The 22,278-nt window shown below is 39.5% G+C and overlaps 1 protein-coding gene across 6 annotated transcripts in view; it reads left to right on the top strand.

Moving 5' to 3' along the window:
* The window catches only part of tenm4 (teneurin transmembrane protein 4), a 252,402-nt gene that overhangs the window by 67,052 nt on the left and 163,072 nt on the right, over positions 1 to 22,278 (top strand). For all 6 annotated transcript variants that reach the window (XM_077206971.1, XM_077206972.1, XM_077206969.1 and 3 more), the window contains exons 2-3: positions 5,888 to 6,174; positions 9,926 to 10,198. In XM_077206971.1, coding sequence (XP_077063086.1) covers positions 5,952 to 6,174; positions 9,926 to 10,198 — 496 coding nt within the window. In that variant the 5' untranslated portion in view covers positions 5,888 to 5,951. The remainder of the gene's footprint in view (positions 1 to 5,887; positions 6,175 to 9,925; positions 10,199 to 22,278) is intronic.

Genomic DNA, 22,278 nt, shown 5'->3' with positions numbered 1-22,278 from the left:
TTAAACATGTAATACATATTTTTATAATGGATTTTCATATTTCAATATTTAAAGTCTGGGGCAAGGATAAAGCTCAAATCTATACATGAGTCATTTGATATGTTGAAGGCATGGTAAATAGTTTTCGTTTTAATATGACCTTCGTGGGGGGAAAAAAGAAATCTGTTAGTTTTAATAAAAACCAACCTTTGGGACATAAAAGTGCACAAAGTTGAAGAAACACCCATATATCAATGTACTACGGCATTATCAACATAATCTGTCTCGTAGACGGAGATTATACATCTGACTCCTCTGGCATTAAAACACCCACTTTTAGCGCTCACTCGTCAATTCCCGATGGACAAAATCAAATCCCTCTCTTTTCTTGTTTAATATCCTTTTTTTATATATATATATGCCCTATTACAGCAGTAAAAAGAATGTTGAATGCAAATTTCATGTCACTTAAAGGCATTTAACCAAGACCCCACTTCCTCCATAGCAGATGCTCAAGCTTGCATTGTTTTTCTGATCCATATGTTGAGGTGTCAGAACATCACCTCATTCCCTTACCGGAAACATCAACGTTTGCCTTTTATACTTTTTTCTTCTTCTTTTTTGGCTCCAAACTAGGAAACAGGGTGTGCATGAATGTTCATCGAATACAGACTAACTGATCAATATCATTGAATGTATAAGGAAACTGATACCTGAGCTGCAGATTGTTTTATAGATATGCTATTTGCTACTTTCCCCAGAGTGCTTTGCTTCAGCTGTGTTTTAAATGAAAGAAAATCAAAGGAAACAAAGCAAAACGTGAACAACAGAGAGCTGTCTTCATTGCATTTTCAATAAACAATTCAATAACATTTCATTAAAGCCCTGAATACTCCAGGAAAGGGTATTATTTGTTCAATTGAAGCTTACAAAGTAAAGCTGCCAAGATCAATGTATAAAACTGACAGTATAAACGATATATAGCATTTCTAAAATAACAACAAATTGATCAATGAATGAGTTCAGAGAACTGGGCCACGGGTTAATACTGTGTCCTATCAGAAATTATTGATTGCTTTATGAGTAGCCCCGCCCACTGCTCCAAATAATTGTATATTAAGCTTCAAATATGTTTGCACAGCCTTATCACTTTCAGGGGCCGTTTACACAACACCGTTTTCAACTAAAAACGGACACTTTTCATGCGTTTTGGCCGTTCATTTACACGACGGAGTTTTGGCGGCCTGAAAACGCAAACTTTTGAAAAGGTGTTTCAAAGTGCTTTTTGAAAACAATACTATTATCTTCATGTAAAAAAAAAAAAAAAAAAAAAAAAAAAAAAACGCATTTGTGAGATGGTGACATCATGCACATGCATATTAAAGTGTTCGGTCTAGGTGTGTAGTGTTTCTTTACAAAGTGACATCGCCATCTACTGGCCTGGCATGAATAATAAATCTATTTTAGTCAGTTTTTACTACATCGCTGTCATGTGAATGTACCCTCGGTGTGCATCTGGTTAGAACACATGTACTACCGTTCCAAAGTTTGGGGTCAGTGATATTATTATGATGGTATTAGATATTAGACTGATTTCTGAAGGATCATGTGACACTGAAGACTGGAGTAATGATGCTAAAAGTTCGGTTTTGCAGGCATTACATTACATCTTCAAATATATTCAAATAGCAATGAAATATTGTAATATTTCACAATATTTATTACTGTATTTATGATTAAATAAATGCAGGTTTGGTGCACAAAATGGTGCTGCTACTTTAAAAAAAAAAAAAAAAAATCTTACCGATCCCAAACATTTAAACGTTTTGCCTTAACTTCAGTTCATGGTTCATCTCGTACATATATTGTGTTCCCTTTTCATTCTGAGCACCAGTTCAGCAAGGGCAGAAATCATGCTTTTTTTTTGTCATATCTTTTTATCTTTTTGCCCACCACAGGGCTCTAGGGATTAGATAGGAGCCGACGTCTCTGACTTTTATTCTTGTTTTCCAGATTATTCATACAGCTTAACACACTATCATAGGAGAAACACACAGAGAGCAAAAATAGTTTCTTCACAGAGAAACGTCAGTCAAAGGCGTCTTCCTTTTCACAGATATGTATTTGCACTAGACATCAGCTGTCAAAGCGTAAGTGACGGGCCGCTCCTTCACTGAAAAGACGGAAAGCGTTCCCATGGCCCCAAAGGTACACCCTTGTGCACACGAGACCTCGGATATTCAGGAGCACGGCGTATGTGCAGAATCTCCACATTACTTGCCGATTTCATTGAAGCGAGGCTTTTGGAAATTAAGACAATGCACTTTAACAAAACCCCCCTCAAGTGTTGCCATAAAGGCTCTTTTGTCTCTTATGAATTTGCATGAGCTAGAAGACTCTTTCTAAATGCTGCAAAATTAGTAACCTAAAAGCAAATAGTTTGGAGATTCCGGTCCGGCAGCTGAAGTGCTCTTGTTTTTTGCTCAGTTTTTGTCCACAGCGGAGGTCCCGGAGCAGAGGTCTCCAAGTCATTAATCACGGCCATCTTTTCAGCTGCCAGTCCATACAAAAGGTGACCCCGACTTCACAATGGGCCTGGCAATAAAGAAGCTGTTTAAGGGGGGTTAGATATAGTTTACTGCGGATTATTGCGGGAGTGCCACACATTTATATTACAGTGGTCTTAAAGAGCTTATCTGCTGGGAAATGCTGAGAGCGAGTCGGCCATATTGTCCCACTCGTACTGGTGGGGGTTATTTTTGTTGTTGTTTTTTTAGCTTTTTTTAAGAGGATCTAGAACCAAATTCCATTATGATTAAGCCTTCTATTTTTGAAGCGTGAGTTGAATTGTAAATCTTTATTTTATTTATTTTTTTACTAGCTTAAACAGAGACTGAGACTGGTGTCAATCTTCAGGCTCAAAATCAAAAGGTTTATCATTTATATTATATCAAAATGTTCACTGTCAAATTAAAAATATTTATGTTTTGCATAAACAAGATTTAACCTATATGTCCATTATGATTTTTTTTTTTTGTGATATTGTTTTCATGAGCGTTAAGCACATTATCTTGCATATTTGTCATTAATTTAATGTGGAAAAAAATATCATTAGAGTAATTAAAATAAGTCTGTCTGGACTCAAAAGCTTTTAAGATTTTAAGTAAAATGTAAATGTTAATTTAGTTCAGCATTCTAACATTATATATACTTGTAATTTAATACATGAAATGATTTTTGGTAACACTTAACAATAAGGTTCATTAGTTAACATGAATGTATTAACTAACATGAACTAGCAATCCACAATATATTTGTTACAGTATTTAGTAATCTCTGTTAATGTTAGTTAATAAAAATCCAGCTGTTCATTGTTTGTTCATGTTTGTGCATGCATTAACCTTTGATTTTAATCATGTATAATAAATGTAGAAATTAATATTAACTAAGATTACTAAATGCTGTAGAAGTATTATTCATTCTTAGTTCATGTTAATAAAGGTAGTTATTAACTAATGTTAACTAATGAACCTTAAAGTTTACACTGTAAAGTGTAACCTAATTTTATTTTTTTACAAAACATTTTTTTTCAACATTACATTATTTTCATGACGATTACTGTAATTTTAAGATATATCGATACTATAGTACATATAACCCAATGTTTTTAAAATGAATGTTATATTTTTATTCATGTTAAAATAATAATTATATCCAGTCCAACAAAAAAAATTCAATTCTGCATAACAATTTATATTTTGCCTTAAGAAAATTTCACCTGTTTTATTAAAATTTTTATGACTGTTAAACATTTTCTCCCATAATTGTCATTACTGTAATGTGAAAAAAATCATATTCTCACTATATTAATGAAAATATTCTGTCTGTATGTAAAAGCTTTTTTTTATTAAAATAAAATGTAAATATGTAATTCAACCAATACTTTGTTCTATTTTACACATTTACTTTATAATTTAAGCAGTATATCATTGTTTTTCTTCATAATGTTACAGAGAATGGGTTTCATTTTGTTTGTTCAAAATATATCTCAGGTGAGATGTGACCCATATGTTTTCCTGGCAATTTCCGTAAGATTTTTTTTATTGTGTATTCTATTTTTAACCGCACGTTTGCATGCTCAGTCGGCAGATGCAGTGGATGAATAGCGCTCTATGGTCTGAGATGTCTGAAAACTGAACGCCCTGTGGTTTAATCCATTACAGATACTAAACCTTGTATTGTCAGAAATGCTTGATGTGGATCTGAGCTGAAGTCCAGGAAATGAAATGAATCAAGTTGGGAAACCTCACTATCTTAAGTGAGCCTTAGAGAAAACAATGAACCAACCTCTAATCAACTTCATAAATCCACATCGACATGTTTAAGACCTGCTCTGCAGCTCCGGTTCTGTGTGATATCCTGTCCGGGGAAAATCAAGGGACCTATAAATTGATGTCAGGTTTTGTGATCTCACAGTGGCTCCTACACCAATATATTTCTCTCCACGCGGCCATTTTGTTTTTACACTATGCTACAAAGTGTCATTTAGTTACAGAGATGGCATGCATTATTGCTGACAAGCTTGCATTACGAAGGTCTAATGTTTCTCACAATGCTGTTTGCTTTGTAATGCGGATTTGGGATGAGGCTGGAATATTAATGAGGCAGATGATAATGTAGATTCCTTTTCCTTGTGTGTAAAAAGAATAACGCAGCAAAAATGCTAATTTACTCACCCTCATGTCACGCCTGTGTGGATTTATTTGTTTTATAGAATGCAAAAAGAGATATTTTGCAGAATGTCCAATCTGCTCTTTTTCCATACGGAGGCCAGCTGTATCAGCTGTGCAAGTAAAACTCACTCCCTCACCCGGCATCAAGAGACGCACTAGCAACTGACGGTCTTTAGCTGCGGTCTTTAGGGTCCAGAACTTGCCCGCCTCCCATTCCGGAAACGCATGTTCGAGTAGGAGTGGTTTCATTGGTGCCGTGACCCGGATGGGAGTGAGGTTTAAGGGGATGAGTGTAACTCGGGCCAGCTAGTAAGAGTTGTACGAGTAAACCTCACTCCCCTGATCTCAAGAGGCGCATTAGAGACCACGGTCTTTAGCATCCTTGTCAGCATGCCCCCCTCCCATGCCGAAAACACACAGTAGAACCCGAGGTGTTACATTGGTGCCGTGACCCGTATGAGAGTGAAGTTTGGGGGGTGAGTGTAACTGAGGCCAGCCAGTAAGAGCTGTGTGAGTAAACCTCCCTCCCCTGGCCTCAAGAAGCGCACTAGCGACTGACGCTTGAGACGTCTTTAGCGTCCTTGTTAGTGCGCCCTCCTCCCATGCCTGAAACACCCGTTTGAATCCCACTCAGAGCGGTGCAAGTAGAACCGGAGGGGTTACACTTACAACCAAAATGGATGCTAAAATAGCTGGGTGGTCGAATCCTATGAATGTTTTGCATTTTTATGTTGCAATTCCTTTTTTTTTTTAAAGAAATTCATATTTTTTGTTCAACAAGGATGCATTAAATTGATCAAAAGTGACAGTATAAAGTTTTACACACAGAAGATTGTTTCCAATAAATTATGTTCTTTTGAACTTACTATTTAGCAAAAATACTGAAAATAAATCACTGTTTCCACAAAAATATTATTTAGCTGTTTTCAAAATTGATAATAGTAATAAATGTTTTTTTGAGCAGCAAATCAGCATATTAGAAGGATTTCTTAAGAATCGTGTGACACTGAAGACTGGAGTAAATTCAGCTTTGTTATCACAGGAGTAAATTACATTATCAAATACAAAAGTTTTACTGTTTTACAATTTTTACTGTATTTTTGATCCAATAAGTTCAGCCTATGTGAGCACAAGAGACTAATCCCAAATATCCCCCCTTCTTCTGTGTCTTCTAGAATCATACGGACTGAACTGGCTTATTTCCCTCCCTTTGATGTTGAGACAAGAGAAACTGTTGCCATGGAAGTGAAAGAACGCAGACCCTACCGCTCTCTGACCTCCAGACGGGACACAGAGCGCCGGTACACCAGCTCCTCAGCTGACAGCGAGGACGGCAAGCTCAACCCCAAGTCCTACAGCTCCAGCGAGACGCTCAAAGCTTTCGATCAGGACCCCAGATTGGCCTATGGCAGCCGAGTCAAAGACGTGGTACACCATGAAGCCGATGAGTTCAGCAGGCAAGGTGAGCGGGGCAAGATTTCACATGTCTGATCTCTCACCGCCATGCCAGGGATAAAACCACAAGAGCCTAGTGTGCAATTTCTGTCCAACTAACATTATCAAACATAAAATGACGCTAGAATTTTCTTATTCGAGTCTGTTTTTTCCAAACTTGGCTGGAATCGCTTTGCTTGGGTTATGGTTTGCATGGACTCCAATATGGTTTGCATTTGCCCTGAAAGCAATCTGGCCTAATTTGCAAAAGTGAACCGTTATTGATGACATTATAATTTGCCTATTAAAGTATAATGCATTTCTGATTGCTGCATGTCTCCACAGAATTTACCTTTGGCCAGCAGCAAAAATACTGCATTTTTCAAATCTGTTCTACAGCAGAGAGACACAAAATACAGTCCTGTACGGGAACAGTTTACCCAAATGTGAAAATTATCATTATTTACTCATCTACATGTAATTCCAAACCAGTTTTTATGTTCATGCTGCTCTTTTCCATAAGACCATTATTGGTGACCAGAGGCTTTCAGACTCCAAAAAACAAAAAGAAAACAACAACAACAACAAAAACACTATTAAAACACAATTATAGAGGTCCATATTGTTGTGATATATTCCGAAAAAGTTAATACATCTTCCTTCTGTTTTCCAATGAGAAAATAAGAGCACAACCATTTGGACATGAAGGTAAATAAATAATGACTTATTTTTTCCCTACAGTCATAGTAAAACCAAAGAGGCAAAAATGTGAGTACAGGGAAGCAAACTTTGCACAAAAAAACGATATATATATTATTTTATTTTTTTAAACTTTACAGTACAAAATTATTTATACGATAATAATATAATAATATTTATTTATTGATTTGTTTAATTTTATAAAAAAGAACAGTATTGTTAATAATAATACTAATAATAATTGTTATTATTATTATACTTGTATAATCATTCATATTTATTTATATATATATATATATATATATATATATATATATATATATATATATATATATATATATATATATATATGTGTGTGTGTGTGTGTGTGTGTGTTTCAAGAAGAGTTTCAAGAGTTTGCATCCCAGATTTAAGATTAGTGTCTTGTTGAATGAATACTTTGCATTAGAGCTTAAATTTGGGTTGTGTGAGTGCCTAATAATATTCCTTATTTACAAAAAAAAATGTTTGCCCATGATCATTCCCCTAAATGAGCTGTATTCAAACTTTTGATGCTAAGAATGCAATTAAATGGTAATAATCCCTGATGCATGACCTGTGTGCTTGTTATTTTCTTTTTGAAGTGTGGAACGCTGCACCCTTCATCATTTTACTTGCCATCTTCATATTAAAGCACATATCTATTACACATACTTGTTAAAACGAGACAAACTATCATACACTTTGAGAGAGCTCATCTCACAGGCTCCAGATCTGCCGCGCATCTTTCAGATACGCCTCAGAGAGTGATCGCATTCAAGCAATTAAGAGAGACTGCGGTGACGATTTGATCCGTCGCTAATATATTCCAGCCGTTTTGAAAAAAGCCGTATCTAAAACCGGAGAGATAAAAGGAAAGCCGAATGTGGGGTTGCTTTGCCATTAGCGTGCTGGGACTTTAATGAGAGGGGGGTGCCGTGAATGCTGATTCGCTGATGTCTTTTATGACCTTCTAATGTGTCCAGTTGATGGTGACCTGAAAAAATATCCACTTCCCCTCCATGAATACTAAATGCCATGTTTCTCTCAGGCACGCTAACTACTATTACGCTCACTCTCAGGCATAAATCTGTAATTTGCTGTAACTCCATCTACACGGCTTCCTTTTTCTCGTACGTTGTCCTCCACCAGGCATGAGTGCTCTCTGAATTTAATGTTCATTGAGGGTGTGGGTTTGAGTGTTCCATTTTGAACAAACTTCTTGTTAGTTTTTTTTCAATTTGATTAAATATTGGCTAGTTTCATATAGCCTATTGCTTATTCCCCTGTCAATTTGGAGTCTCATATGAGACCAGGTGCTCAGTTAAAGGTGTTCTCTTGTAACATATGTAAATATGTTTCAAAACGAAGTGAGCTGCCTACCTAGATACCATTTTAAGGCATCACAGATTCTGTACTCTTTTAGAAGATGCGTAACGTAAAATTCCGTCAATGGCATTGAATTGTTGTCTCATAAATGACGGTAAAATTCCGTCAATGGCATTGAATTGTTGTCTCATAAATGACGGTAAAATTCTGTCAATGGCGGGAAAGAGTTAAATGTAAATAAAAAATCACTCAGAAACTTGTTTGTTATGCTGCATTCAGTTTACTTTGGATGTCATAGGCGTTCCCATTAAAAATTCCTACTGGGAACAGCACTCAAGTTCTGGAAGTAAACATTCATTTATAACATATATAAATATTTATAACTTCGCACAGCCATTAAAGAGGAGTAGACCAACATTCCACAAGCCACAATCAACAACTTGATCAACTCTATGTGAAGAAGATGTGTTGCACTGCGTGAGGCAAATGGTGGTCACACCAGATACTGACTGGTTTTCGGACCCCCCCAATACAGTAAAACTGCACATTTTAGAGTGGCCTTTTATTGTAGCCAGCCTAAGGCACACCTGTGCAATATTCATGCTGTCAGCATCTTGATATGGCACCCCTGTGAGGTGGATGGATTATCTCGGCAAAGGAGAAGTGCTCACTTACACAGATTTAGACAGATTTTTGAACAATATTTGAGAGCAATGGGCCTTTTGTGTACATAGAAAAAGTCTTAGAACTTTTAGTTCGGCTCATGAAAAATGGGGGCAAAAACAATAGTGTTGCGTTTATAATTTTGTTCAGTGCATGTGTAAAAAAAAAAAAAAAAATTAACAAAATAACAATAACCGTACGTTTATAGTTTACATTGTACTGCCTTTTTAACTCTATCCCCGTAATTGACGTAATTTTCTGTCTTTCAGTGTTTTCACTGTTATACAGTAGGGGGTGCTATTACACATCTTCTGAAAGAGTACTGAATCTACTGATTAAAACACAGGCGAAGAAGAAGCAGAAATAAGCGGTAGCATATGTAAGCAGATGCATATATAAATAATGCGATCGACATTAAACCGCATATAAATCAAAACTGCCTAATGTTCCTGAATGAAATGTCGACCCAGGACGAGGTATAGGACTGTGAAGCTTTGAGGGTGTTGATGGACTCGATTTACTGCATCTGTTTTGATCATCGTTCTGAATCAGATCAAGACGTCTTTAGTAAAATCTTGACTTTCTCAGCTTTTTACTCAAAATGTTGCTTTTTTATGAAACTTACCCACATTCAAGTGTTGATAAAAAAGGAATGCTTGAAGCTATATAAAACGGGTTTATTTTTTTTATTTTTTTGTGTTTGTTTTTTTCAAGAAGAGGCTCTTATCTTTCTTTTGATATATTGCAAGTTAGATGTTCATACAACAGAATATTCTGGTGTCCTTGAAACTTTTGTGAAAATGATAAAAACTGCTGGCGCTGGCTGACAACTTTTTTCAAAAATGCTTGCGGGGAAAGAGTTTATACTACTAATTCTAATAATAATAATATTAACTATTATTATTATCGTTAGACATTTATATCATCACTTAACCATATGTAACTAAAATGAAATGAGATGGAGAAAATTAATTGTGGTAGGGACTTCCAGGCTCCCTGTTTTTAGTCTGTTCTTGTATGTATAACACAGAATGTATTTTCTCTCATCGTGTTCTTGTGTGTTGTATCAGGGGTGGATTTCTCTCTCAGAGACATGGCCTTTGGAGATCCCGTGCCGCCCCATATGGCAGCATATAGGACAGAAATGGGCCTTCCCCACCGCGACTACTCCGTAAGCGTGGGATCAGACGCTGACACAGAAACGGACGGCATCATTTCCCCCGAGCACGCCGTCCGACTCTGGGGCCGGAGCAACACTAAATCCGGCCGAAGCTCCTGCCTCTCCAGCAGAGCCAACTCTAACCTCACCCTCACTGACACCGAGCATGAAAATACAGAAAACGGTGAGTTCACATGTCTACGGTCTCTTCACAGCTCGGCTGAGAGCAGGAGTGGGTCACCAGGCACAGAGGGACTTCTCCAGTTTAGCACCACGTCAGTTCAGATTGAATGTGTGATGCCCCTTTTATATGGAAATGATGCGTGGTTTGTAGAGGCAGATTTTGTGACATTCTAGTTTGGTTTTTGAAATGCTTGTGCTTTAAAGCTAAAGTAAGAGGAATGACATTTTCCCCCTTCACATTTGGGTCATAACAACTTCAGTATTAAAGGGATAGTTCACCCAAAAATGAAAATCCTGTCAGTATTTACTCACCCTCATGTTGTTCCCAGCCCGTAAGACCTTCGTTCATCTTCGGAACACGAATTAAGATGTTTTTGATGAAATCTGAGAGCTGGATCATTCCTCCATACTAGTCCATAGGCTTCTTGAGGGATTGAACTTGCCGGCCTCAAAAAGTTATTAAAGACATCGTTAAAATAGTCAAAGTGACTACAGTGGCTCAATGTTAGGGTTAGGTGTAAGAACACTTTTTGTGCGAAAAAAAACCACTAAAATAACGACTTTATTTCAACTATTCATTTCCTTCTCTCTGGGCCTCAAGTCAGTTCACTAGTTTAACAGCGTATGATCTGTTGTTGTACGTCACACGCATCACCCACATGACCAGCGTCGACCAATAGTGAGCCTATGTGTGACGTAGATCTACGCAATTACACTAGTTTAACTGACTAGAGGCCCAAAAACAAGGAAATGAATAGTTGAAATAAAGTCGTTATTTATGTTTGTTTTTGCACAAAAAAATTATTCTCGTCGCTTGATAAACTCGCTTGATTGAGCCACTGTAGTCGCTTGGACTATTTTAGCGATGTCTTTAATAACTTTTCGAGACCGGCAAGTTTCAATCCCTGAAGAATCCTATGGAGGAGTGATCAAGCTCTCAGATCTCATCAAAAATATCTTAATTAGTGTTCCGAAGATGAACGAAGGTCTTACGGGGTTGGAACAACATGAGGGTGAGTAAATACTGACGTAATTTTCATTTTTGGGTGAACTATATCTTTGAATGCAAAACCATTGGTGTAAATGAAATATGTCCTTCTTTTAATTTTAGATTTTAGCATTTTCTTTTATTAAATAACTTTAAATAACAAACTCAGGAGCGTGTGCACTTTCTGCTTGGCCATGACTATGACACTTGCAATATTTTTCATTTCATTATCTGGTGACCTTTCTTGCACAATGTTGGATTTTATTCAGTGCTCTGTTATATTTATAGATGAATTATGCACAGTATTTCTGCTGTGAATTAGAGATTAATTTATTATTGATTCTAACTATGAAGTAGTTGCTTATTAGCATACATATTACTAGGATATTGGCTGTTTATTAGTACTTATAAAGCACATATTAATCAGTCCTACACAGTGATTAGGAGTTTGAGGCAAAAGTCATTGTTTAGGTTAGTTAATAGTGAGAATTGGACCCAAATCTAAAGTGTGACAATCGGACAGAAACCTCATAATTCCATATTTCATCTTTTTCATTTTTTTTATTTTATAAATCATTACTATTGTCCACCTTTTACCACTGTCTGTTGGTTTTGCAAATATTTAACCAATGAAAACTACAGCTATTAAAAGAGCTTGTGACTATTGTAGCTCCATTGGATCCTCAAGCTCAAACCTCATAACTCATATTTGGTGAAATGTTAACAATATAATGGCACATGCTAGTGTTGGACCATATATAAAGCCACAATATCAACTTTGACAATGTGGTGTTTAATTATTATAAAAATGCAATGTTTTTTTTTCCGTTTCCATAAAAGTAGCATTTTTGGAGATAAATTATGAATTTACTACTTTATTTACTCATGTAGTGTTGTTACTTAACCAAGCAGTTGCATGTTGATGAATTATCCTTATGGTAGCTGCAATACAATTTATGTATTTAGCATTTTTTTTTTTTTTAATAATCTCCAACGGCATGTTTATACGTCGGAGCTAGTAGAGGTTAGATGCTCTCTGATGAGATTAGTGTCTCAAACAGAGCAATACAGCCATCCTGGATCCATCCTCCTCAAGCTTGGTGCTTCCAAATGGTCCCCAAGGGCCCAATGAGTGTCTTTGCTTGCATAGAAGGTCACATTGTACCGAGACAGTGTCACAGTGAAACTTGTCAAGTGTAGGGCCTGATTACGCAAGAGCAACGGCCCAGAGAGCTGTAGGAATATATGGGAAATCTCAGCATGAAATGTAAATGTTCGCTGTTTATTTCATGCATTAAGTACTTAAACATTTATTAAACCAATATAAACATCTCTTAAAGTTGAATAATGCAATTAACCTTTAGAAAAACTGCAGATAAATTATATTTCTTGAATGGCCTTTGAGTTGTGCTGACTAGCAGATTTCAGTTTTTAAAAAAAACATATCATCATATAGCCACTGTTTTTAATGGAAGGTCAGTAAACTTGTAGTAAAAAAAAATAAAAATAATATATATATATATATATATATATATATATATATATATATATATAGTGTGACGTAGGCTATTTATTTTTTATTTATTTTTTTATTTAAAGCATCACTGTTACTATTACTATTACATTTTGGTATGTAACTTTTAATGTCCATGAACGATATTTTTTTTGTTTGTTTGTCTGTTTGTTTGTTTGGGAAAAGGTGCGCTTTAACTTTCCTAAGCAATTCAAAAAGGTAAATTTTGTTTGGCAGTGGGGGGAAAAAAATCCATATCTACATTCCAGAATATCATTAGCAAAGCTTCCATTCATAGTTGTGAATATATCTTATGAGGAAAAATTTGAATATTGCATAAAACATCATTGACATGCATTGAACAAAATCATCACTTCCTGGGAAATTGGTGCAAAAGATCCGCAATAAAAATGGAAGTTGCTGCAATTGGGGAAGAACCCATTTTCCTCCATCAGAAATGACTTGGGTCTCAGAGCGCGCAAACGAAACGCAATAAACGTTGGCATATTATGTTGCGTTTGGATTCTGGTGTTTGGGAATGCAATCATGTGATACGCTTCTGGGAGGGAATTAAACAAATCATTCTGATGATAGACTTTGGCTCGGGCGTTTCAGAATGATCAAACCAACATTTGAGATGCTGTGATGCTATTGGTCCGCTGGTTAGTCCAGTTATCCAATCACATCCACTGCTGAGGAAAAGTGATGTGAGTTTTTTTGTTGCGCATCAACATATTTATTCGGGTAAATGAGTTTCCATTGTAGTTTATTAACATGTCTTCTCATTAAATGCATCTACCTCAGTTGAGCACATTAACGTTTTTATGCACATGTTTAGAATTTATGCGCATCTCCAAGCGTTTTTTCCCCAATATTCAAATAAAAATTGGTGTATGGAAACATAGCTCCTGAGACTTGAGCATGGGCTCTTTTGACCTCCTGGTAATGTTCTTTGGTGTCTGGACCTGATCCATTATGCGAACATCCTCCTCAGTAGCTACATCACAAGGCTTTCTTCAAGGTTTCTACCATTTAAGCACTTGAGTTTGGCACTCTTTATATCCGCAGCCTAGTTAAGTCTTAATCACTCTCTCGTTTACAATGTATCCTTATGCATATTCGCTGCCAAACTCTGATAGTGCCTCTAACAGCCTTTAGAAATCACACATCGAGGGCCCGGCAGCCAAACACTAATTGCCTTTTGCACCACAGTCTCCCTGAATGCCTACAAATAGTCTGTTTTGCACTAAAGCCTCCGTCATTTTAGCTATTAGATTCTTATTTAAAACGACAGAGGTGTTCCTTTGTGCTGCATCACATTTTATGCATAGACATCAGTGATGGACTTAAAAAGAAAATGGAATATGTCTGTCTGAACGTCGTGAAACGCTGAGGTGAGGCCAACCCAAATGCGCGTTAAACTGGATTTGATGACTGTGAAAAGTAAATGCCCTCCGTGTATATCTTTATTTGCAGCTTTTGGCGTCTGTTTGACTGTTGTAAAGCAGACATAATTCAAAATTGCTTTTTATTCTGTTCATCCAAGCAGAAATGCCAGTTGCATTTACTGTTTTTTTGAGGTAATGCTCTGTAATGCACATTTGAAATGGCAAGTTAACTGAATCCTATTGAGTTATCCAACTTACTTCTGTTTTATCACTTTAAAGTTAGACTAACAATAATTAAAATGTACGTTTTTAGGTTTTGGGCTATGTGAAATTCAGTGTTATTGTATTATTTGGTATTTATTCATAATAGCATTTATTATATTTTCAGTCTTCAGTTTAATTCTATTTTGATTTTATTAATTGTAGGTGCTTTGCCTTTTTTATATATATATGTCCATTTTCAGTTAGGTTCTTTTTATTTTTTTTATTAATTTTTTATTTCAACATTATTTCAATGATTTCCAATAGTTTTAGTCTACATTTAAAGGTATAGTTCACCCAAAAATGAAAATTCTGTCATCATTTACTCACCCTCATTTTTTTTATGAATTTCTTCATACAGAAAGAATGTTGGTAACAAAACAGTTGATGTACCCCATTGACTTCCATAGTACTTTTCGTTTCTTCCCCATACTATAGAAGTCAACGAGGTCCATCAACTGTCTGGTTACCAACATTCTTCAAAATATACTGTATATGGCTTGAAATAATTTTTGGGTGAGCAATCTCTTTAACAACACTGGTTAGTAATATTATGGTATTTGAATGTTGTAACTGTTCAATATTTAATTACCCTTGGATACCATTACAATCGTTTTATGTAAGAGAAATAACAACAAAATATCTTGTTTTCTAATGATCCTTTCGCCAGTTGGGAAGGGAAGTTGATATAAAGCATTATTTCACATTGAGATTTAAGTAAATAAATAAATACATAATCCCGTTGCCATTGCTTTTAGAGCTCATTGGATTAAAATGATCAATTAGCTTTCGTTTTCCATGTTTAACATTCAAACTGGTGCTGTTTATCTCGACATCTATACGTTCATTAGATATAGCATAATACATTTTAATGTAGCACAGATCATAGGTAAATAGATTGTTGTGTGTGTGTGTGTGTGTGTGTGTGTGTGTGTGTGTGTGTGTGTGTGTGTGTGTGTGTGTGTGTGTGTGTGTGTGTGTGTGTGTGTGTGTGTGTGTGTGTGTGTGTGTGTGTGTGTGTGTGTGTGTGTGTGTGTGTGTGTGCAACCTGCTTAGAATGACCCTCATGTCTGAGCAACTCTCCTTAGGTGCTAACAGTCAGGCCCATTGCTGAGTCATTTTGATCAGGCATAGGCAGATCTTTTAGCAGCGAGCCGGGCCTTTTTCTAGACATAAGGGCTGCTCGGGGCAACTTGCAAACGGTGTTGAAGCCCACAGACCCTTCACTGGCTGAGCTTTATGGGTATTTGCAAGTGCTAAAAGCAATGAACCTCACAGTCCTCCGTTTGCAGTAAAGCAGAATACTGGAAATTTTAAGCACTGTCATTTTCTCAAAAAAATCACATATTTAAAGAGTAATGTATGTAAAAATGTACCCTCACGCCATTCCAAAACCATATGACTTTCTTTTTTTATGAAGCACAAAAAGAGATTTTTTGAAGAATGTCCTGGTTGTTCTTTTCCAAGCAATTATTATGTATAGTGTTGAATAGAGTTTAAAAAACCAACACAAAAGCACCAGTGCAGTTTCACTTCTGTCAATTTGTGAACAATTCATGTTCAATGTGTGATTCGGTTCGGCATGGGCGACAGGGAAAGCTGAGGTTGCATTGATCAGCAGGATATTTTCAGCAACGGCCACATCACACGGTAACATAATACGCGGCATTCAAAGTGAGGGTCGTTCGTGTAAATCGAACCCAAATTAATGGACGTTCATCACCTGCTCAAAATAGCTGTGATGGTCATATTTGTTTAATATCTAGGGCTGATCTTAATGATATACTCATTGGCGCATTTTTGAAGGTGATGGGGTGGTGTAGTGGTTAGATATCTGTGATAGAAATCTGAAAGTTAACATTTCAACACATGGGAAGGGTGGTTCACTTAAAGGGGAAATGACTGGGATTTGATAAGACCACTGTGCCCAAAAACAATCTGACATCTTTTTTGCTCCACATCCTTATCATTTTAATAATTGTACCTTAATCTGCTAAAAGACCAATAACAATTAGGGCAGGATGATATAGTTATAAAGCTGTTGTTATTTGTATTATTATTATTATAATGTATTCTTATTCTTAATATTTACCTTTGATAATCATAATGATGTTTTTAATATTAAAAAATGCACACAAAAATATTTAAATGGGTAATGTTTACTTCACTTTGTTTTGATGATCAAGTTTTAAACAAAGTAATAGTTTTTTTTAATAATGGATTTTCATAGTTTACAAAAGTGTAGATCTGGGACAAATATATACGTGATATTTGTTAAACAGCGAAAGTTAAAGCTATTATAAAAAAAAATCATATAACATGAACAAAAGCTGAAATCTGTTATGTTTAATGAAAATCAACTCATTTGGCATGGAAGTCCACGAGCACCTATACTTTACCATTAAAAAGTGTTTTTATGTTTTTTGAAAGAAGTCTCTTATACTCAAGGTTGCACTTATTTGATCAGAAATACAGTAAAAACAGTGATATTGTGAAATATTATTAGAATCTAATATAATTGTTTTTGCTGCTTAATATCAATACCGATTTCATGCATCCTTGCTGAATATTTTTTTTTATCTAACAGACCCCCACCTTTTAATGTTTAGAATGTTTAGAATCTCAATATAATAAAAAAAATTCTACTCTAATATCAGTAGAATATTACCATTTTATTTTACCCAGAATTGTCATTACAAACCAGTGTATCTTGTCTATTGAGACCCTTCACCATCATGTTAAAAAGCATGATAATAAAGTTTTTAAAAAAAGACACAAAATGTGCCGTGAGGTTAAAAATGAACAATGACACAATTTTCTTAGAGGCAGTAACGTATTTTTTAATGCATGATTAAGCTGGTGCCATCCATCAGCATTTTCCCCTGGGAACCATATAACTGATGATATTCCCATGTGATCGTGAGTCAATGCCTGTCCCGCATGTTGAGCTATTGGGAAATAGACTCTGAATCCTGGGAGCATTGGATTAGCTTTTCCGCCTCTGTTTCTTGTTTTACGTTACTTTTTGCGTTTGTTTGTATAGCCTAAATTCACAGTTGTACTTAGAAAACTGTAGCGCCAACTTGAAGGGCAAAAGGGATCAGAAGATCCGAGAAGAAGTTTGATATACGCACACGGCACGATCTACAATCGCTCTTCCTTATTTATGTTTGAAGCAGGGAAGCTATAATTGGTTAATTTGACTGAAACTGCCTCTGCGTTGGTTCTTTGTAGAGGCTGTATAAGATGTCACTTCTGAGGTTTAGAACTCGCCGGAAACTTTGAACTGCTTTTGAACTGCTGAAAGATTGAGGTTAAGAGGGGCTCATGGGAAGTGATCATTGTTGCTGAAATTGGGATGTTGACAATGAGACAAATGTACTACTATAGAGCCTCACTGTAACTTTCAGATCAGCAGACAAGCAGTTAAAGTTACTTCTGTATCCTCATAGCATATGAGTTTTGGACTTTCGTTTTGGGCATTTAATGATGAAATCTGTCTCGTTTCGAAAAAATATGCTCAGCTTCAATTTGGCTAATAGTGTGTATGCTGCTCCATTGGGCATCTGTCACAGACTTGATAATTACGGTTTGCACAGCATGCTTAGTTGGCAGAAAGGGGGGTATATTGTTTATCTTGGGTGTATTTTTTTTATATTTTGTTATAAATTAGTCTTGGATGTCATTGTTATATTGAGCTTGGAAGATGATGACCGTGCCCAACTAGAACACTTTAAAAGAAAGTGTTATTGTAAAAAAAATTTCAGACATGTTAACCAATTCAATACCATTGCATTCTTTTATTTACCTTGGAGTACCACATAAATGCTCTTGTATGTGAAAATGGCAATCATTTTGTACCATATGCATAAACGTCAAAGTACCATGATACTATTACCAAATAATGTACTGACCAACATATTTTCAAAGATGACCATTCAACTTATAAACTGTCACAGTGTCTGGTTTGTGTTCCCTGGGTTGCCACTAGAGGTCCTCGTTCTCACGGTGTCTTTCACGTTTGACTTCATTTCCCAGCATTCTGTCTGTCACTCATCAGTTCATTGCACTCAGCTGTTTCCCATCACCTTGTTAGTTTGAGTGTATATATACCCTGTCTGTTTTAGTGTTTGTCACGGAGTCGTTGTTATTCGTCACACCACTTTGGAGGTCTGTGTTCTTGCCTTTTATTGTTTTGATTCTTGTTTATGGATTGCCTTTTGGTTTTGACCCCTGCCTGGACTGGTTTTATGATTTTGGATTACCCGAATAAACTGCTATTGGATCTACCCCTGTTTCCTGTGTGTGGTATCGCGACAGAACGACTCCGTCACGATGAATAGATCCAGCAGTTCGGGATTCCATAACCCTTCTCCTGTGTATGGGGAAGGAAGGGGACCACAGAGAGGAGGTTCGCAGGTCGGGGAGGAAGCGCCTCGACTAAACATTTTTCAATGTTTTGGCTTATGGGCCCAGCAGACTGAGGAAGCAGCGGCGGCTAAGGCTTCAGCGAACTCGTCCATCAGAGATGGTGAGTCGTTTCTGGGGACTCGTCTGGCAAAGTTCTCCGGAACTCGGGGAGGTTGCAGGGGAGGAGGTGGTCGACAAATTCCACGACACCATCCTCCGCCTTTCCATTCTTCTGATCCGGAGCCGCCGGACTGGTCCAGTACAAGATTCTCACCGCTGGTTCCACCCCGCACAAAGTCATCATCGTGGGGCTCATCTACCACAAGGTCCTCACCACTGGTCCCGTCCAACTCAAGATCCTCGCCGCTGGTTCCGCCCAGCACAAGATCTTCGCCGCTGGTCCCGTCCATCTTAAAGCCCTCGCCACTGGTTTCGTCCAGCCCAAGGTCCTCCTCACCACTGGTCCTGTCCAGTCCAAAGTCCTCGCCCCTGGTCCCGTCTAGTACTGAGGCTGCAGCTCGCCATCAAGGACGGAGGAGGAGGAGAAGGGCCTCGTATCTCCCCAACAACCCGGTGGTCCCGAGTCCGGTGGTCTCAGTTCCGGTGGTCCCAGTGCCGGTGGTCCCGAGTCCAGTGGTCCCGAGTCAAGTGTCTGCTGTTCCTGAGCCTGAGCCAGTGTCTGCTGTTCCAGAGCCGGAGCCAGTGTCTGCTGTTCCAGAGCCAGAGCCAGTGCCTGTTCCAGAGCCGGAGCCTGTGTCTGCTGTACCTGAGCCGGAGCCAGAGCCAATGCCTGTTCCAGAGCCGGAGCCTGTGTCTGCTGTACCTGAGCCAGAGCCAGCGCCTGTTCCTGAACCAGTGTTTGTTTCTGTGTTTGTGTCTGTTCTTGTGGCTGTTACAGTTTTGGTGTCTGTTCCTGAGCCGGAGCCAGTGTGTGTTCCTGAGCCGGAGCCAGTGTGTGTTCCTGAGCCGGAGCCAGTGTCTGTTCCTGAGCCGGAGCCAGTGTCTGTTCCTGAGCCGGAGCCAGTGTCTGTTCCTGAGCCGGAGCCAGTGTCTGTTCCTGAGCCGGAGCCAGTGTCTGTTCCTGAGCCGGAGCCAGTGTCTGTTCCTGAGCCGGAGCCAGTGTCTGTTCCTGAGCCGGAGCCAGTGTCTGTTCCTGAGCCGGAGCCAGTGTCTGTTCCTGAGCCGGAGCCAGTGTCTGTTCCTGAGCCGGAGCCAGTGTCTGTTCCTGAGCCGGAGCCAGTGTCTGCTCCTGAGCCGGAGCCAGTGTCTGCTCCTGAGCCGGAGCCAGTGTCTGCTCCTGAGCCGGAGCCAGTGTCTGCTCCTGAGCCGGAGCCAGTGTCTGCTCCTGAGCCGGAGCCAGTGTCTGTTCCTGAGCCGGAGCCAGTGTCTGTTCCTGAGCCGGAGCCAGTGTCTGCTCCTGAGCCGGAGCCGCCCGAGGGGTCTTCACCGCCCTGGCCGCCCGAGGGGTCTTCACCGCCCTGGCCGCCCGAGGGGTCTTCACCGCCCTGGCCGCCCGAGGGGTCTTCACCGCCCTGGCCGCCCGAGGGGTCTTCACCGCCCTGGCCGCCCGAGGGGTCTTCACCGCCCTGGCCGCCCGAGGGGTCTTCACCGCCCTGGCCGCCCGAGGGGTCTTCACCGCCCTGGCCGCCCGAGGGGTCTTCACCGCCCTGGCCGCCCGAGGGGTCTTCACCGCCCTGGCCGCCCGAGGGGTCTTCACCGCCCTGGCCGCCCGAGGGGTCTTCACCGCCCTGGCCGCCCGAGGGGTCTTCACCGCCCTGGCCGCCCGAGGGGTCTTCACCGCCCTGGCCGCCCGAGGGGTCTTCACCGCCCTGGTCGCCCGAGGGGTCTTCACCGCCCTGGTCGCCCGAGGGGTCGTCTGCTTCGCCCTGGCCGCCCGATGGACTGTCAGCTTCGCCCTGGCCGCCCGATGGACTGTCAGCTTCGCCCTGGCCGCCCGATGGACTGTCAGCTTCGCCCTGGCCGCCCGATGGACTGTCAGCTTCGCCCTGGCCGCCCGATGGACTGTCAGCTTCGCCCTGGCCGCCCGATGGACTGTCAGCTTCGCCCTGGCCGCCCGATGGACTGTCAGCTTCGCCCTGGCCGCCCGATGAACTGTCTGCTTCGCCCTGGCCGCCCGATGGACTGTCTGCTTCGCCCTGGCCACCCGATGGACTGTCTGCTTCGACCTGGCCGCCCGATGGACTGTCTGCTTCGACCTGGCCGCCCGATGGACTGTCTGCTTCGCCCTGGCCGCCCGATGGACCGTCTGCTTCGCCCTGGCCGCCGGCTAAACCATCACCCCCTGTTTCTGTTCCCTTCCATGGACCTGGCCCCCCATCCCTCCCCCTGATCCTCCACCGTTCCACCTCCCTCCTGGTCTCTTGTTTTGTTTGTTTTTTGTGGGTCTTGGAGCGTCTGGTAGCCGCTCCGTAGAGGGGGGGTTATGTCACAGTGTCTGGTTTGTGTTCCCTGGGTTGCCACTAGAGGTCCTCGTTCTCACGGTGTCTTTCACGTTTGACTTCATTTCCCAGCATTCTGTCTGTCACTCATCAGTTCATTGCACTCAGCTGTTTCCCATCACCTTGTTAGTTTGAGTGTATATATACCCTGTCTGTTTTAGTGTTTGTCACGGAGTCGTTGTTATTCGTCACACCACTTTGGAGGTCTGTGTTCTTGCCTTTTATTGTTTTGATTCTTGTTTATGGATTGCCTTTTGGTTTTGACCCCTGCCTGGACTGGTTTTATGATTTTGGATTACCCGAATAAACTGCTATTGGATCTACCCCTGTTTCCTGTGTGTGGTATCGCGACAATAAACAGTCTTCAAGAGAAGACATACTTCAAGAGAAATCGAAGAGCGAACTGATGTGACGTAATTTCAAACAAAATCAGACCAAAACATTTGTATGCAACAAAGTTTGAAACCGCTAGCCAAAGCAAACTTTCCGTAAAAATTCGCCACGACTGGTAAACACCTTCGTACTCCCATTGGTCCGTGGTGATTACGTAATAGGTAGATGTGCGTGGAAATCTTTTCCCGTTCATTTCTCCTGTTCTGTCCCTCGAAGTAAGACGTTCGTCTGTGAAAACATGAACACACTGTAGAGCTGCTTAGTAGAAAATCAAGTTTTACTTCTGATGAAACAAGACACTGCGACTGTATTTCATGTTTAATATGGTAAAGCTGCTTGATTTTAAGCAATCTATTGTATAAAGTGCTATATAAATAAATGTGATGCGACTTAACTAGAGTGCCAAATTGTAGAGCTCTTGCAAACATATCTACGTTGCTAGGATCAGATGTTTTTCTTATGCTTTTTAAAAACGCTTGCTTTTTTCTTAATTTTCTTTTGCGCTTATTTTATTGAGATGAAAGGGTGCAGCAGATATTTATATATTCATCTAAACACCGCTCTCAGCAGTGTGGGCGGCGTCGGATGTTCGCAGTAAATCGCTGGTCACGTATTTCAAACTTCGTTTTACCCATAAGTGAAGAACCAAAAAGAACTTTGGCGCAAGTT

The sequence above is a fragment of the Siphateles boraxobius genome, unplaced genomic scaffold (assembly GCF_051911475.1).
Source record: "Siphateles boraxobius isolate OS27281-9 unplaced genomic scaffold, OSU_SipBor_1 6, whole genome shotgun sequence".
Lineage (NCBI taxonomy): Eukaryota > Metazoa > Chordata > Actinopteri > Cypriniformes > Leuciscidae > Siphateles > Siphateles boraxobius.
This window is presented reverse-complemented; position numbering and strand designations above follow the sequence as displayed.